Source organism: Suricata suricatta, chromosome 9 (genome assembly GCF_006229205.1).
Source record: "Suricata suricatta isolate VVHF042 chromosome 9, meerkat_22Aug2017_6uvM2_HiC, whole genome shotgun sequence".
NCBI classification, from domain to species: Eukaryota; Metazoa; Chordata; class Mammalia; order Carnivora; family Herpestidae; genus Suricata; species Suricata suricatta.
Window position 1 is genome coordinate 84,126,188 of NC_043708.1, and position 17,765 is coordinate 84,143,952.

Below are 17,765 nucleotides of genomic sequence, written 5' to 3' on the forward strand. Positions count from 1 at the left end.
TAACTAGGTGTGCTCTGGTCTGCTTGTTAAAAAAAAAGACTTGAATCTATTTCCACTAGAGCTGAAGCTCTGTAGAATTCTATGGTTAGCAGACATGGTGCATGCAGGGGCTGGGGAAGGTGGGGATGGGGGAGTTGGGCTGGTCTTCTGCAGGAGGCACCTGCTGTGCTGGTTCTCAGGGAAACTTGACAGAAAAGCATCACCTACAGAGAGAAGGGGGGGGGTAGGGCTTGGTGTAAGTGGTTTAAGCAGCCCCTGTTGGTGCTGTGCTGCCTAATGAATTTAGTTTATGCTGAGGGATTGGGTAGAGAAATGGTCCCTGCCAGCTCCTTTGTCCCTGGAAAGATAATGCCACCTCTCTCAGATGTGCTCCAAGAAGGGGAAACCATCTCTCCCAGTGCATCCCAGAGGATCCACAGAGGGTTACATTTGCTCCCAGGCTATCTGTCCTCCTCTACAGGAGCACTGTAGCACCCACAGGCCTCCACACCTGCCATGCCACAGACCTCTAAAACTCTAGTCTTTGAGCTCCATTGTAAAGAGTCACAAAAATTAGTCCCTTTTGTTTTCCCAGTCAATGGTTTTGGGGAAGTGTTTTCCTGGTGCCACCCCCTGTGCACTCCTCTCTCTCTCTCTCTCTCTCTCTCTCTCTCTCTCTCTCTCTCTCTCTCTCTCACCTCTCTCCATAGCAGGGCTCCCTCCCCTCCACAGCACCTATGATTCACTTCTCTACCAAATCATGTCTCTGCATTTCTCACCTTCCACAATGTGGCCTCTTGTGTCTCTCTAGTTGTGCTGTTTGATCTATTAGTCCACAGATCTATTTCTTGGGTATTCAAAATGAATTGATACTTATCTATCTGAGTTCAAGGAACTAGGCAAGCCTAGGGTCCTCCCACTACTCCTCCATCTTAGTTCCTCCTTGGCATGGTACATATATCAACTCACTTAATTCACACAACAGCCTTATATGATAGGCATTATTATTGTCCCCATTTGTGACAGGATTTGTTTTTGCTTCCCTATACTTTTCCATCTTTTCCTTTACTAAGAGACCCTAATTTTCAACTGAAAACATTGTTGCTGTAAGACTATATTTCCTTGCCTCCTTTGTCTCTGGGAGATGACTATGTGACTAGGTTCAAATCAATGAGAAGGAAGTGGATATGCACATTTGGAAAAGTCTTCTTAAAAGTTGAAGGTAGTTCTGCTTCCTGGATCAATAAAGTCAAATCTGGAAGTGAAGATGAGGTCTATACTGTAGGGATGACAGTAGTGCGCTTAAAAGAGCCTGCCATACGAGTCTTAGGTTGCTTGTGTCTGGATATATTTTATGTAAGAGAGAAAAAAAAACCTATGTTGTTCAAGTATTTCTCCCCCTTATATAGAGCCAAATTTAATCCTAACTCATATGCCACTTTGGAAATGGGAAACCTGGGGCACTGAAGTTAAGTATCTTGCCTGTGTTATAAAATTAGTAAGAGACAGAGAATTTTAACTCACCCATTCTTACTCCAGAGCCCACATTACCCGTATAGTACATTGTCTCTTGCTATACAACCATAGGAAATGGGTTTGATGTAGGAAATAACTTAACAAAAGTGTGTTCTCTTGACTAGTATTCATTGTTGATTGCCATGGGAACGGGGCATTCTGTTCACAAGGTAGTCCTCTTCAACTGAGGCAATTCTGAAAAGAGCTGATAGCTAAAGGCTCTCTGTTGGCAGTACTCCCAGCAGTTAGGGGAATAAGTCCTTCATGGCTGAAAGGGGATCTGGGTTGCATCATAGCATCCACCTCTCATGCATAACATCATACCCCCTCTGTACCTGTGGACAAATTACAAATTGATCGTAGTGTTCTTCCATACTTAGCTCAGATACACTTTGTCAATTTTTTTTTAGTACAGTAATTCAGACATTGCTATTAATTGATTGGAGTTAGCACATAGCCTGCTAGCCTTTTCCCCTTACTATCCAAAACCTGGTTGATGTATGAATAAAAGGCCTGGACCCTCCACTCAGGACAACTGTGAAGGCCACAAAACTTCAGAGCTCTCAGTGACACTGGCTGAGGCTTTCATAGCACTCCAACTCTCCCTCTGCCAATACTGTTTTCCTCCTATTATGTTTTCTATTATGAATCTCCATCTCAGACCCTGTTTCCTGGGGAAACCAACCTGCAACACAATGTCTTTTTTTTTTTCCTCACAATGTATTCACTTATTAACTCTTCTTAATTGGAAGGAAGATAATATATCTCAAGAAAAAGGAAATGCAGTAGTATTTGCTTGAGTCAACATTTTTTTTCTGTTTCTTTATATCAGACTGACTACTAGTCATTGGCAGTGTTTTATGCTGGGCCAATCGTAATACCTTATCTCCCTGGCCACAGTGATGGATATAAGTTGTGTGCAATGATCAGGCTTGGACAACCAGAATCCTTCCTTCATCATGTTTGTACTAAAAGCTAGAAGACAGACCTCCCTTGTTTTTCAGATCATGGAACTAGCAGGATGTGATCCTGGGGATGTTGGGGCCATATTTTCTGTCTGCAAAGAAAAATACTATCTGAAGAAATAAAGAATAAAGCCAAGTAAGGAGGAGAAACAAAAAGACTGAATCATGGAAGCATTGAGTCCCCTATAGGTACCCCAGTTCCTCTTGCTCTTCCAATATTACCATGAAGTATTCTAGTATGCTTCTAAGATATACATAATTTTTTGCTTTAACCAGTTTTGTTTTTCCCCCATTTACAATGCAAAGAACTTGCCTAACAAGTTTGTTTGTTTTGTATTTCTATGAGCTGCCACCTTCTCTAACCTAGTCCTACCCAATGTCATAAATATTGAGGAATAATGAGGTGACTGGCTGTATTAGTCGATAGAACATGTGACTCTTGATCTTGAGGTTGTGAGGTCAAGCCCCATGTTGGGTGTAGAGATTGCTTAAAAGTAAAATCTTTTTAAAAAATAAATATTGAAGAACAAGCTATAAAATAACCCACTCCTCTGTTCAGTTGGAGCACATAAAATATTTTGAGTCAACATAAACTGAAGACATATGCCAAATAGTGTTCTGAGCTCAAAAACCGGGTCTGGATTACACAAGAGAAATGAATGACATGATTTTTGCTTGTAAAGAAAACTACATTTAAACACAAAATTCCTGTTACTCAGCCTCACTTGCCACTTTAATAGATGCTTACCCTGCAAATAAATATCTTGAAACATTATTTCTCTGTGATTATACTGCCTTTCAACTATGTTGAACATATTTATGTCTATACATAATTACCTAAAAGATATCCCAAAAGACAGAATGTTTTTTGGGAAATAATTTTATGTCAGAGCAGTTTTAGAAATACAGAAAAATAGTAAAATATTACAGAATTCTAATATGCCTCACATCCAATCTCCCCCATTATTAACACCCCATACGAGCATGGTACATCTATATCAATCAATCATCACATTATTATTAACTAAAGTTCATATTTTTTCTATTGTCCTTCATTTCCCCCTACTGTCCTTTTACTGTCCTAGGATCCTATCCTATCCAGGATACCACATTAAAAAAATTTTTTTAATGTTTCTTTTTGAGACAGAGACAGAGCACGAAAGGGGGAGGGGCAGAGAAAGAGGGACACACAGAATCTGAAGCAGGCTCCAGGCTCTGAGTGGTCAGCACAGAGCCCGACGTGGGGCTCGAACCCATAAACTGTGAGATCATGACCTGAGCTGAAGTCGGATACTTAACCAACTGAGCCACCCAGGTGCCCCCCACATTACATTTAGTAGTTATGTCTCCTTATGCTTCTTTTGCCTGTGAAAGTTTCTCAGAGTTTCCTTGTTTTTGATGACTTTGACAGTTTATAGGATTACTGGTCCAACTGAGGCAACTGGAATTTGTGATATTTTTTGTAATGATTAGAGTTAGGAGTTTGGAGGAGGAAAACCACAGAGTGGTACTCTTATCATGTCATATCAAGGATACACGATACTAACATGACATCAATGTTGTTGTTAACCTTTATCATTTGGCTTAAGGAATTGACTTTTACTTAGATTTGCTTAATGCCTAATCCAGAACCATCTATAGAAGGGCACTTACACACTGTCTTGATAATATGTGGATTTGGCTCCTTTAGTAGGGAGAATAGTTTGAAGACGTAACCATTAAAATGGAATAAAATTTTTTTTCCCCTGGGGAAAAAGTCAAAAGAGGATTGTTTTTCAAGATTCAGCCCTGCCTCCTGCTAGGCATATCACTTTAAGCACATTACTTCTGCATCTGTAAAATGGAATAATGGACTAAGAAACAAATAGTTCTTTTAAGCACCTGTTTAAAAAATGTATTTGAGGGGCGCCTGAGTGGCTCAGTTGGTTGAGCATCTGGCTTCAGCTCAGGTCATGATCTCACAGTTCGTGGGTTCGAGCCCGGCCTCAGGCTCTGTGCTGACAGCTAGCTCAGAGCCTGGGGCCTGTCTTTGGATTCTGTGTGTGTGTCTCTCTCTGACCCTCCCCTGCTCATGCTGTCTCTCTCTCTCTCTCTCTCTCTCTCTCTCAACAATAAATACATTAATGTGTTTTGTACAATATTAAATTTTATATGTCAGAATTCCATATAAACATGAAAACATTTTGGCAAGAGTAATAGCAGTTAACACTATTTTATAGTTAATTTTCAACTGCTGTCTACACAAAGCGAGGCCATTATGAAGTTGAGGAAAGGACAGATGGGAAGGATCATTATAGTCAATGATCTCCTATTTTTTGCTTTACTCCCTTTTGCCAAAGTTGGTTTGTCATTTGAGAGTGGAAGGGATTTCTGTGATCTCATGAAGCCAGAGCAAAGAGTTCAAGTTTGATGTGAACTAAAGATTAATAATTTTGGTGTTACTTGTTTTTATGTAACTATGAGAGAGAAATCATCACTTTTAAAGGTGCAATAATTCTTCCCAGTTGCCCTGGGACCATTAGGCAAGTTATTTCATTTTTGAAAGGGATAGGATGCATAGAATAATTATTCAAAGATGACAAGTCTTCCTGCCCTGATTGGAATGAAAATACCAAAGCTTTTTCATTATTGAGATTTTACACGCATGGAAGTTCTTGAAACTGAAGTTTGAAAAATAAAGCAACTCCATCTTCTCCTTAAACAAGGCAGAGCCAATAACTTCCAAAAATTTTTATGCCACGACAAAGGAAAGCTGCAGAAAAAACAAGAGGTGGGTCTTTTTCTTCCTCACAATGACTAATGCTGAACATACAGTAACGGTTAGCCTGGTATAATGCAAAGAGCAATGAAGTTAAGGGAACAGTGACCTGGATCCAAGTCTAACTCTCAAACAAGATATGGGACTTAGAGAAAGTTTCTGGAACAGCTCTGTGTCTTGGATTCCTCACCTGTAAAACTGTGTTGTTGAGAGAATAACATGAGACTAGGCATGCAAAAATAATTTGTAAAAGAGCTATTATTCCTAACTCAGAGTTATTAGCTGCCAGTAACATTAGTTATCATTCATTGAGGGGGCTTCTGGACTTTCTATTTGGAAGTCGGTCTCAAAGCAAAAGCAGCAGTACGTTTAAGAACTCACACATTCTGAAGTTCTTCCCTTCCGTGAAAGAAGCAACCTTGGAAACCTGGCTGGCACCACCTTCTTCAGTCATAGAGCTTAGTTTCTCTTGATTTTTCTCTGTAATATTTGGCGCACCGCTATTTTTTGGTCTTTGTTTTTTACTCTCCACATCGTTAGCACAAACGAGAAAATCTTTCTACTGAAGCAAGTACAAAGCCTTTCTAGTCGCCCTTTCTGTCAGGATCTCACCTCCTGTTAGATGTCCTCAAAAACAAAAACTCTCACGAGGGCCAGGGTAGGGTAGGCACTCCATGAACCTTGGGCCAAGGAAATCTAGAGGGTAAAAAAGGAAAGGATTCGAATTCAGGTACAAGAGGTAACACAAGCACCCAAATTAACAGAACATTTCTCGACACAGATAACACTCGCGAGAAACGCCTGCAAACGGCGAGAGAAACTCACTTTCTCGCGAGAAGAGGGGGCGTAGGCGGAAACTAGGCAGTAGCCCCCTAAGCGACCCGGGCCCAGCCAATGGGCGGGGCCAATGTTAAATCCGCCCCCTTCCGGCACCTTTCCCCGCCCCTCACCCCTGAGGTGTTGGGCCTCGGGTGCGGGCTGCTGGGATCTCCTGGTTCCACCCGGATTGTGCAGGGTCGTTTTCAAAGCCTTGGGAACGCGCTTTGGCCCGATTTGAGGAGGGGGGGCGGGGAGGGGCTTGCGGCTTGCGGCCCCGCCCCCTTCTCCGGCTCGCAGGCAGGCAGATCGGCCCGCCTCCTCCTTCGGCCGGCCCTGGGGCCGCGTCCCCCAGGCAACTCAGCTACTGAGGCCTGAGATTCCGGCCGCAGGTGTCCGTGGCGAGGCCTCAGGGCACAGCCTAGTTGGACCCCATGGTGGGTTTCGGGGCTAACCGGCGGGCTGGCCGCCTGCCCTCCTTCGTGTTGGTGGTGCTGCTGGTGGTGATCGCGGTCCTCGCCTTCAACTACTGGAGTATCTCCTCCCGCCACGTCCTGCTTCAGGAGGAGGTGGCCGAGCTGCAGGGCCAGGTCCAGCGCACCGAGGTGGCCCGTGGGCGCCTGGAGAAACGTAATTCGGACCTCCTGCTCTTGGTGGACTCGCACAAGAAACAGATCGACCAGAAGGAGGCCGACTACGGCCGCCTGAGCAGCCGGCTGCAGGCCAGGGAGGGCCTGGGGAAAAGATGCGAGGATGACAAGGTAAGGACGAGCCCTCTCCTCCCAACCCTCCTAGTGTCTTTTAACCCTGGGGTAGGGACATTAGCCTCCCGCGGCTGTTTTATGCCTTCCAGGATTGCAACCCTGGAGGCTCCCCTTACCGCCAATAAATCCTTTTTCTGTCAGACTTTTCCCCGGCTTATCACTGCCACGTTCTCCGGTCGCTACCAGACGAAACTGGCTACAAGTTCTGGTTCTCAAGTGTGGCCTGTGTGTGGATGCCGCCTTTTCTTCCAACTCAGCTGCTGAGCTGGCAGTAGCAATCATCTGGCCTAGGTGGCTGCTTTAGGTTTACAGATACACAAATCTGGAGACTGCCGGGTTTGGTGTAGGTATTAGTGCCTTATCCTTATTCCACGCATACTGATCAATATTAATTTCTTCGTTTAAAGAATGGGTCTCCCCAGGCTTCTATACTTACATATATTTTAAGCAGTATGATTTTTCTTTAATTCTGTAGGTTGATATGTTAGGTAGTGGAAGAATCAGATGCTACTGCTGTGTGTGTGATCAAAACGTTATGATAAATGGGCTCTGGAGCCGTATATAAGCCATATTTGTGACTTGGGCACAGTTAATTCAAAATTATGTACTCAATTTGAATTGTTAATGAAATTAGACAAAAAGGAAGAATCTATAATAATGTTCTAAGCAACAGAATGTCATGTCAGTGTTCTTGCTGTTCTTGAAAGAAATAAAAATGAAAATTTTCATACTTACATAGCTCTTAGGGTTGGTATTTTATGCAGATAGAAAGCCATACAAAGTTTAAATTAAAGAAGTTTAAAACTGGACTGTAACTATTCCTGCTACTAAATAGTCTTTTCTCACCAGCATATTGGAGTTACATTATTGTTATTTTTTTAATATTAAATGTTTATTTTTGAGACAGAGAGAGAGAGAGTGAGTGAGCAGGGGACGGGCAGAGAGAGAGAGAGAGAGATTCCCAAGTAGGTTCCTCACAGTCAGTGCAGAGCTGGTCGCTGGGCTGGAACTCAAGAATCATGAGACCATTACCTGAGCTGACTTCAAGTGTCCAACGCACAACTAACTGAGCCACTGAGGCGCCCCTAGAGTTACGTTATAAATTTATGACTTATGCAACTTCTGTTGGCATAGCAGAGTTGTGGAAATTTCTGAGTGGGCTAAGTAGATGCCTTTTTTTCTAGACCCTTCTTTGGTAATCTTCAGATTGCTTTTTGTGTGTTCCTATTGTAAGTTTTCATTTAGTATCTAAAAATCATTTATAGTAAGTCATTATAAATTAAAATCCCATGAGCTCCCAACTTCTTTATTGTCACCTGCCTATACCTAACTTTTAATTCCATGCAGCTTGGGGCCCTCAGTTAACTGCAGCTCTATCATCCTCTCCTTTCCCCCATAACAGACATCCTCTGAGAGGAGCAACAGATCAGCAAATTTATACACTTGTTACACACTGAACTCTAAAGACTGAAAAATCCTCTTGAGTGGAGTAGAAAGAAATCCCTGAAATTTTTGAATATTATAAGAAGGTCTTTAGATTTGGCTAGGCATTGCTATTCAGATTCTCTCCAATCTGAAAGAAAAGATGTCTTTGCTAGTCATTTATACTCTGGATCCCATTTCTTCCATCTACTGATGTGTTATTATGTTTCTTTCAGTATGGTTTCACTTTTATCTTCAACCAGGTAGAGGTGACCCCCATTCTGAAGTTTTTTTTTTATTCCTCTATATGCTTCCTTTTCCAACCAACCAATTTCTTTTTTTACTTTCACTGCTGAACTACAATTATTGGTGGTCTCTACATGCTTCATCTACTTCTTTTATCATTTCTGTCCTAACCTTTTAAATTCTGCCTCTCATCCTTCTTTCCAACCCCTTTCTTAAGCTAGTCTTTTAAAGGTCACAAGTGACAGTTTTCCTAGTCTAATCCAAACATTTTTAATTCTCAATTTATTTAATCTCTCAGTAGTTTAGTTCTGTTGATTTTCTTTTTAGAAACCATCTCCTTTCTTGCTTCTATAATATTGAATTATCAAGATTTGCTTCCTACCTTCTTCACTGTATTCTTTACTGGATTTGTTTGTTTGTTTGTTTGTTTGCCTCCAGCCCCCTAATAATAAATTCTATTTTTGGGCCTTTGCTTTCCCTTTAGAGTAGTATTTCTCAAAATGGTGTTAAACAGAATACCCTCCTAGGAATTGTTTACAAGTGGTCAGGATTAAAAAGGAAAACCTTCTTTTTTCCAAGTAAATGTTAAATCCTATAAGTAGAGGGGGTATAAGCCCTGGAGGGCTTAGTTGGTCAAGTGTCCTACTGTTGATTTCAGTTGAGGTCATGATCTCATGGTTCATGTCAGTGCTGATAGTGAGGAGGCTGCTTGAGATTCTCTCTCTCCCCCCGTCCTTTCTCTGCCCCTCCCCTGCACTTGCTCTCAAAATAAATTAATAAACCGAGAGTTTATTTATAAATAGAGTTCATAATGCCTGTTGGTTAATCTGTTGGTTAATAAGCCTGTTTAATTTTGTTTCACCTAGTCTCTCAGGTCATTTGATCACAGATTACTCTTTTCATGGCCTACTTGTTATCGTGGTACATGGGATCCAGCAAAGCACACTAGTTTGGGAAATGTTGCCCAAGGCATCTTAACTACTTTTGTTTGACTACTTTATGCAACAGGCTTGCTAATCTAAATCTTTTACTTGTCTATCAGTTCCATATTTTAAGCTAGTTATAGTATCTTTGTTGGAGTGTGTATGCATGTTTATTCTTTGAGCTGCTAATAGAAAGCCTCATCTTGGTCTAGATGAACTGTGGATGAATTATATCTGTTAGAGGTGTTTCCTTTGTTGCTTCTACTCCCTTGATAACTGGGGAAGTATATGGTAGCTTAAAAAATATTGCAAGCTTTGAAGACTGCAGATATAGCTTAGAATTCTAATACAGTTTCTAGCTGTGATGTTGGGCAAGTTATTAAACTACTCTGGACTCATTTCCTCATCTGTAAGATGGAGATCTTAGTACCTGCCTGGGTATTATACAGATTTGAGATGACATATATGTAGAAGTGTCAAACTTGACACATTACAAATCAGATTGTAGAAAAAACAAAGCCTGACACTCTCTTATTTTTTATAACTGATCTAAAAATCCTTCTGGGTGGGGATAGTATTAGAAGAATGAGTAAATTGGACAATGAAAAGTGTCTTCCATATTAAAACAGATTTCTTCATTTAATGTAGCCTCTTGAATAAAGACTCTGCCTTGCAGCGTTTTTACCTATAGACACTGGTTTTTACCTATAGATACCTGCTCAGTATCCATGGGCACCCCTTTCGTTTTTGCAGACTGGCCCTATTTTGTTTGGTATATATTCTTGCCTTTGTGATTCAGGACAAATTCCTGATTGGTCTAAAGTGATTATGATAATTTCATTATTCTTCCTACTGATTAATTTAGGTAGGGGCTTATGATATGTGTGACTGGTGAGTTGTGAAGGGAAGTTTCCTAGCTCCTTAAGAGAATCACACTTGCATTTCTGTGGTATTCTTACCCCAAATCTAAAATCCCCAGTCTAATCACGAGAAAGCATCAGACAAACTCATACTGAAAGACATTCTACAAAATATCTGATAAGCATTCTTCAAAAGAGTCTCACTTGAAGAGATGGTCTTTTCTCCTGCCAGATGTTTTTCCTTCTGCATGTGGTATCTGAAATGGAGACAACCAGAGTGCCAGGAGAGTTAGCTAAAGAATGAATGGGGCACTGAAGATTATGGAGTAGAATATTGCAGTAGAATATTGGGACTTATTATGTGAGATACAAAATTTTTCCTCATTATTTAAGTCAGTCAAGTTGAGATTTCCTTAATTGCATCCTAAGGCATCCTGTTAACATTGTCATTTTCAGGGTAATGTCTGAGGTGTAAGTTAAGTTTTATATGTTCCCAAGGCAATGTGGAAGAGATCTGCAAGAGGTTTTGGGGGTATTCGGTGGTCTTTATCTTAAGTATCAACAGTGGTATTTGGATGCCTGACACCAGGTACTTCTTTTACTCTTTTTGGAGATTGTGATCCTATGGAAGCATCACCCCCTGGATAATCCCCTCTTCCCAATATATATTCCACACCAAAAATTCCTTTGCCCTGTTGAGATGCCTTAGGTATGATGTGTGGGTAGGAGATGTTGGCAAGGCAGTCCTTTGCCCAGGCTATCTTATTTTTTTTTAAATAAACATTTATTTTAGAATAAGTTTAGATTCATAGAATTATTGCAAAGATAGTACAGAGAGTTCCCATATATCCCATACCTAGTTTCTCCTATTATTAGCATCTTATATTAATATGGTATTTTGTTGTAATTAATGAACCCATGATGATACATAATTATAAACTAAAGTCTATACTTTATTCCAGTTTCCTCATTTTCCCCCTAATGTCCTTTTTCTGTTCCAGGATCCCATCCAGAGTACCACATTACATTTAATCATTATGTCTCTGTAGGCTCCTTTTGGTAGTGACAGTTTTTCAGGCTTTATTCTTGATGACCCTGACAGTTTTGAGGATCACTGGTCAAATATTCCTCAATTGGGACTTATCTGATGCTTTTTTCAGGATTAGATTGGGATTGTGGTTTTTTATGGATTTAGGGAAGAAGACCACAGAGGTAAAGTGTCATCTTATTATATCATATCAATGGCATATCTCTCAAAATGACTTATCACTGTTGATGTTAACCTTGATCACCTGGCTTTATCTGTTTGTCAGGTTTCTCTCCTGTAAGGTACCATAAAGTTACTCTTTTTTTCTCCCTTTCCATACTATACTCTTTGAAAGGAAGTTACTATGTACATGTTGCACTTAATGAGTGGGGAGTTACATTCTACGTCCTTAAGGTTGGAATATCTATGTAAATCATTTGGAATCCTTCTATGTGGACCTTTGTCTCTTTTCCTTCATTTATGAATTTATTCAATCCTTTATTTATATTAGTATGGATTCATGGATATTTATTTTATACTTTAAGTTATAATCCAGTGCCACTTTACTCATTCTTTTGCTCAAATTGTTCCAATTTGGCCACTGGGAGTTCTTTGAGTTGTCTCCTATATCCCTTTGACATAATACCCATTACTATAACATGCCCCTTACTTGCTTTCTGGCACTACAAGATGCTCCCAGGTCATCTTACATATTTCCTGCCCCAGTCCTAGAATCAGCAATTTCTCCAAGGAGCCTTTGTTCCTTTTTTTGGAAAATGGTATTAGAGACTAAGATCTAGGTGCTAGGTGTGTTCACTGCTATTGTCAGGCTAGCTTTGGAAATCTAGGAATCCCTGCTCCAAAGGAATCAGAAAGGGGATATTGAACTTCTTCCAATTTATTATACTATCCTGCCATTTTCAATCTGTTGCCTGGGCTGTTAGAATACAGAAATAACTTAAGGGAGTTTAAGTTGTCCAGTGAAGTAAGAAGCAAGCCCCACTTCTCTGGGATTCCCCCCTATTTTATTTTATTTTTTTGCCTTCCCCTAAAGGAGTGCCCTATAGAGGGTTGTATTAGTTTGCTAGGACTCTCATACAGAATGCTACAGACTGGATGGCTAAAACAACAGAAATTTATATTCTCACAGTTCTGGAGTCTGAAAGTCCAAGGTTGAAATACAACAGATTGGTTTCTTCTGGGCCTTCTCTCCTTGGCTTTCAGATGGCTGCCTCTTGCTGCTTTGTTATCACATGGTTGTCCCGCTTTGCACATGAATCCCTGGTGTCTCTTCCTCTGCTTTTAAGGACACCAGTCACAGTGCATTAGGGCCCCACCCTAATGGCCTCATTTTAGTTTAATCACATCTTTAAAAAAATTTTTTTTAATTTTTGAGACACAGAGAGAGACAGCTAGAGCAGGGGAGAGTCAGAGAGAGAGGGAGACACAGAATCTGAAGCAAGCTCCAGGTTCTGAGCTAGCTGTCAGCACATAGCCTGACACTGGGCTCGAACCCACTAACCGTGAGATCATGACCTGAACCAAAGCCCGACGCTAAATCGACTGAGCCACCCAGGCGCCCCTAATCACATCTTTAAAGATCTTTTTTCCAAATAGGTTACATTCTGAGGTTCTGGGGTTTGAGGCTTTAATACATGGATTTGGAGGGAATCTATGACATACACAATGCCTTTTTTCCTCTTTCTGTCAGAAGGGCCCTTCCTTCTCCTTCCTGTGTGTAAGAGCATTTTTCTTATCCGAACTTCAATTCTTCCTATGTATAGTTTACATTAAAGCTGTGTGGGCCATGTGAGCCAAGTCAAGTTCTTGGTAATTAAAAAGAGCCATTATAATGTAGAAACAGACCTCCCCCAGATTGTTGCATTATTACAACTGCAAAAAAAAAAGTCAGTTTTGAGGTTTGAGGCTGAATAACAAATAGCCTTTTTTCCCTTTAACAACCACAGTCTTCCCTGAGGCAGTACACACCTTTGGTTAATAGGGAAAGGGTTATGTGCCAGAAAGGAGGATGAGAAACATATTATGTTTTTTTCCCCAAAAGAATATCCTTAGCTTGTATGTGTGTGTGTGTGTGTGTGTGTGTGTGTGTGTGTGTGTCTACAAGGCTCAGACACATACCAAATGTGTATATGTAAAACTTTGGCACAGTGGGTGTTTATGACTGTGGACTCAAGTCTTGGTGCTCCATTTAGCATGTGTATAATTTTGGGCAAATGACTTAATTTCTCTGTGTCTCACTTTCCTCATCTGTAAAATGAGGACAATAATAGTTACCTCTCATTCTTATAAAGTTTTAATGAATAAATTCATTAACATGCTCAGAATAATGCCTACCATATAGTAGAAAGAAAGAAAGATAGGAAGGAAGGAAGGAAGGAAGGAAGGAAGGAAGGAAGGAAGCAAGCAAGCAGGAAGTGTTCAGTAAGTATTGTATTAGCTATTATTATTCTACATCTACTTCCTTATTCCACAGCTACATTCTGCCTTCTCTCCAGGATAGAGAGTTCCTGCCCAACATCCTGTCCCACCTCTGGCCTACCTGCCTCACCCTTTGGTCTTGTTGTTTGACTTTTTTTCTTCCCCCATTTCCTGGTCCATTTTTAGTTAGGCTTAGTTCACTCCTCCTATATTTTCCTTAACTGACTCTCTGGAGACCTACCTGTTCCTTTGTGATTTAAGGATCACCCTACTACAGTTTTTCTAACATGCTGCACCTGGTAATTCCTGCCTTTGCCTCTGTCACACCAGTCATAATCTGGCCAAATTCTAGCTGTAATTTAATTGCTACCTCAAATTATTCATAAACCATACAAAATTCATTCCTCCTCTCCAAACTATAACCCTTTTATACTTCCTTGGTCATGCAACCATAATTAAGAATAAAGTAAAAAAAAAAAAAGAAGAAAGAGGTTAGAAATTTTGGTGTCATCTTTTGATTCCTAGCATCTCATATTCAGTGATTCAACATATGGAGGAGTTCCTTGATCAGACTGAGTTAAAAAAACATCACTCTGGTTGCAGAATAGAGAATTGATTGGAAATGAAGCAGTAGCTTCCTAACTAGTCTCCTTGCCTAGGTCTCTATTTCTTTCAGTTAGTTCTCCCCCTTAAGCAAATCCGATCTTCCTCAAACTTTCCTTTCAGAGGGCTTATATAACTGCATTAATTATGATGTCTAACCTTTAATGTCTTTAACTACCTTGTCTCCCACTGTCTCCCCCTGACTCAAAATGTGATCCAGACATGTTGTTTTGCTTGCTTTTGTCTTCCCACCTGCCTTTCTGTGTCATGTTAATTCCTATGTTTGTACTTTTGTTCCTTTTCTTAGTCTCTTATCTCTTTTCTGTTCAATCAGTCTTTTGCACAGCTTTTGAACTGTCTGGGACTTCTGACCCAGGGCATGCTTTTCCTTCCTTGGACACTCTTTACACTTACTGTTTGAGCCACACTAAGTTATTTTGTTTTTTCATTTTCACTGGTAGTTTCTTGTATGTTAATGATGTCTTCTCAATAAAATTTTAAGTACCTTAAGGAAGGACTATATTGAAAATTTTTTTCTATGGGCTCTTTTTTTCTTTTGAGTGTTTATTTATTTTTGAGAGAGAGGGAGAGACAGAGTGCGAGTGGGGGAGGGGCAGAGAGAGAAGGAGACACAGAATCCGAAGCAGGCTCCAGGCTTCAAGCTGTCAACAAGAGACTGGGTGTGGGGCTTGAACTCATGAACCATGAGATTGTGACCATGAGATTGTGACCTGAGATGAAGTTGAACACTTAACTGACTGAGCCACCCAGGCGCCCCTCCTATGGGTTCTCAGTAGTCCATAGTGCTGATACATAGTGTTATGGGTTACTGGATTAGTGGGGACTCTAATACAATGTCTTGTATCCTTATAAAAGGACATTTGGACATGGTTACACAAAGACACACAGGAAAGAAGGCCATGAGTTGATGGAGGCCTTGACTGGAGTGATGCATCTACAAGCCAGGTAATGACAAGGATTACTCGCATTCACTAATCTAAGAAAGAGGCAAGGAAGCATCTTTCTCTAGAGCCCTCAAAGAGAGAGCGTGGCCCTCTTAATTTTAGACTTCTAGCCTCTAGAATTATGAGAGAATAAATTTCATTTGTTTTAAGTTTTAAGTGCCACTGAGTTTGTGATGCTTTGTTATAAGAGCCCTAGGAAAAAAACTAATACAAGGTTCAATAAAAACTCTAGCAGACTTTTTGTGAAACTGACAAGCTAATTCTAAAATGTATCTGGAAATACAAATAACCTAGAGTAGCCAAAGCAGTTTACAAAAAAAAAAAAAAAAAAAAAAAAGAGCCAAGTTGGAATGGGGAAAAGAAAGGAAAAAAAGGAAGTCTTTTCAACAAAAGATGTTAAAACAACTAGATATTTTTATGGGGGAATAAAAGAACAGTAACTGCCACCTTATAACATATACAAAACTAACTTGAATCACAGACCTAAATGTAAATGGTGAAACTATAAATCTTCTAGATGATAACACAAGAGAAAATATTTGTGACTTAGGATAGGAATGGATTTTTGAGGGCACAAAAAGCATGAACATAAAGAAAAATGTTGATAAATTAGATCATCAAATTAAAAACTCGAAAAAGTTTTTTAAAAACTTTTTTTAAAAGAAAAAAGCAAGACACAGATTGGAAAGCATATTCACAGTAAATTTAAGTGACAGAAAAATTGTATCAGAATGTATAAAAACTTCCTAAATCTCCATAAAAAGATAACTCATCAGGAAAATGGGTGAAGAGGAGTAGTAGGAGTAGGAGTCCAGGTTTCCAGTTATGGAATGAATAAGTCAAAGGGTTAAAAAGTACCACATAGGGAATATAGTCAATGGTAGTGTAATACAGCATTGTTTGGTCACAGATAGTAGCTATACCTGTGATGAGCGTAGCATAATTGGCCATCATTATATTGTACACCTGAAACTAATATAACTGTGTGTCAGTTATACTTCAATAAAAATAAATAAACAAGACAACCCAATTTTTAAAAATGAGCAAAAGATTTGAATGGACTTTTCATCAAAGAAGACTCGTGAATGGCAAATAAGCACATGAAAAGGTGCTCAATGTCATTAGCCACCAAGAAAATGCAAATTAAAGCCACAGGGGGGTACTACTCCATACCCATTAAAACAACCTGCATTTTTTTAAGTTTATTTATTTATTTTGAATGACAGTGCACACGTGAGGGGCAGAGAGAGGGAAAGAATCCTAAACAGGCTCCTCACTATCAGTGCAGAGCCCTACGTAGGGCTCTAACTCATGAACTGTGAGATCATGACCTTAGCCGAAATCAAGAGTCAGATACTTAACTGAGTAAGCCACCCAGGTGCCTCTAAAATGACCTACATTAAAAAGATTTACAGGGGTACCAGGGTGGCTCAGTCAGTTAAGTAGCCAACTTCAGCTCAGGTCATGATCTCATGGTTTGTGGGTTCGAGCCCCGCGTCGGGCTCTGTGCTGACAGCTCAGAGTCTGGAGGCTGTTTCTGATTCTGTGCTGTGTCTCCCTCTCTCTCTGACCCTCCCCTGCTCACACTCTATGTGTGTCTCTCTCTCTCAAAAATAAAAATTAAAAAATTAAAAAAAAAAGATTTACAGCCCTTTCATGAGGATGGTGCTGAAGGTGATGAAGGAAACTCTGCCTCTCCCTAAGCCAAACCCAAAGCAAAGGCTTTGAAGGCCAAGACAATGGTGCTTCTTTTTTTTTTTTTTTTACATTTATTTCTTATTGAGACAGAAACAGAGCATGAGTGGGGGAGGGTCAGAGAGAGAGGGAGACACAGAATCTGAAGCAAGCTCCAGGCTCTGAGCTGTCAGCACAGAGCCCAACGCGGGGTTCAAACCCACAAACCATGAGATCATGACCTGAGCCCAAGTCGGACGCTTAAACAACTGAACCACGTAGGCACCCCAGCGTTGTTTCTGAAAGGCATTCACAGTCACACATAAAAATCAATCTGCACATCACCTACATTCCAGTGACACAAGACCCTGCGTCTCCAAAGACAGACCAAATATCCTTGAAAGAGCACCCCCAGGAGAAACAAGCTAACCACAATGCCATCATCAAGTTCCCCCTGGCTACCAAATCAGCCATGAATAAAGTAGAAGGCAACAACATACTTATGTTCGTTGTGGATGTCAAACCCACATGAGCACCAGATCAAACAGGCTGTGAAGAAGCTCTGTGACATTGATGTGGCCAAGGTCAATGCTAATAATCTGGCCTGATGGAGAAAAGAAGGCATATGTTCAACTGACTCCTGACTATGACGCTTTGGATGTTGCCAACAAAATTGGGATCATCTAAACTAAGTCCAGCTGGCTAAATCTAAATATAACTATTTTCACCATAAAAAAAAGGAAGACTTACAATACTAAGTGTTAGTGTGGATGTAGAACAACTACAATTCTCTTCTGCTGGTGGGTGTA

At 40.4% G+C, this 17,765-nt stretch overlaps 2 protein-coding genes across 10 annotated transcripts in view; one reads left to right on the top strand and one right to left on the bottom strand.

Annotated features, from left to right (window-relative positions):
- The window catches only part of LOC115301461 (UPF0428 protein CXorf56-like), a 53,528-nt gene extending 47,263 nt beyond the window's left edge, over nt 1-6,265 (bottom strand). Inside the window, exons 1-2 of one of the 6 annotated variants that reach the window (XM_029951373.1) lie at nt 6,168-6,265; nt 5,599-5,913 (exon numbers count right to left, since the gene is read on the bottom strand). The gene's annotated coding sequence lies outside the window, so the exon portion shown is untranslated. Of the gene's footprint in view, nt 1-1,503; nt 1,575-5,598; nt 6,014-6,042; nt 6,058-6,167 lie in introns of those variants that run through there. The other 5 variants (XM_029951374.1, XR_003913122.1, XM_029951372.1 and 2 more) reach the window with 5 other exon arrangements.
- Nucleotides 6,142-17,765, top strand: part of CASC4 (cancer susceptibility 4) — a 108,624-nt gene continuing 97,000 nt past the window's right edge. For 3 of the 4 annotated variants that reach the window (XM_029951365.1, XM_029951368.1, XM_029951367.1), the window contains exon 1: nt 6,142-6,794. In XM_029951365.1, the coding sequence (XP_029807225.1) occupies nt 6,468-6,794 (327 nt within the window). In that variant the 5' untranslated portion in view covers nt 6,142-6,467. The remainder of the gene's footprint in view (nt 6,795-17,765) is intronic. The other variant, XM_029951369.1, reaches the window with a different exon arrangement.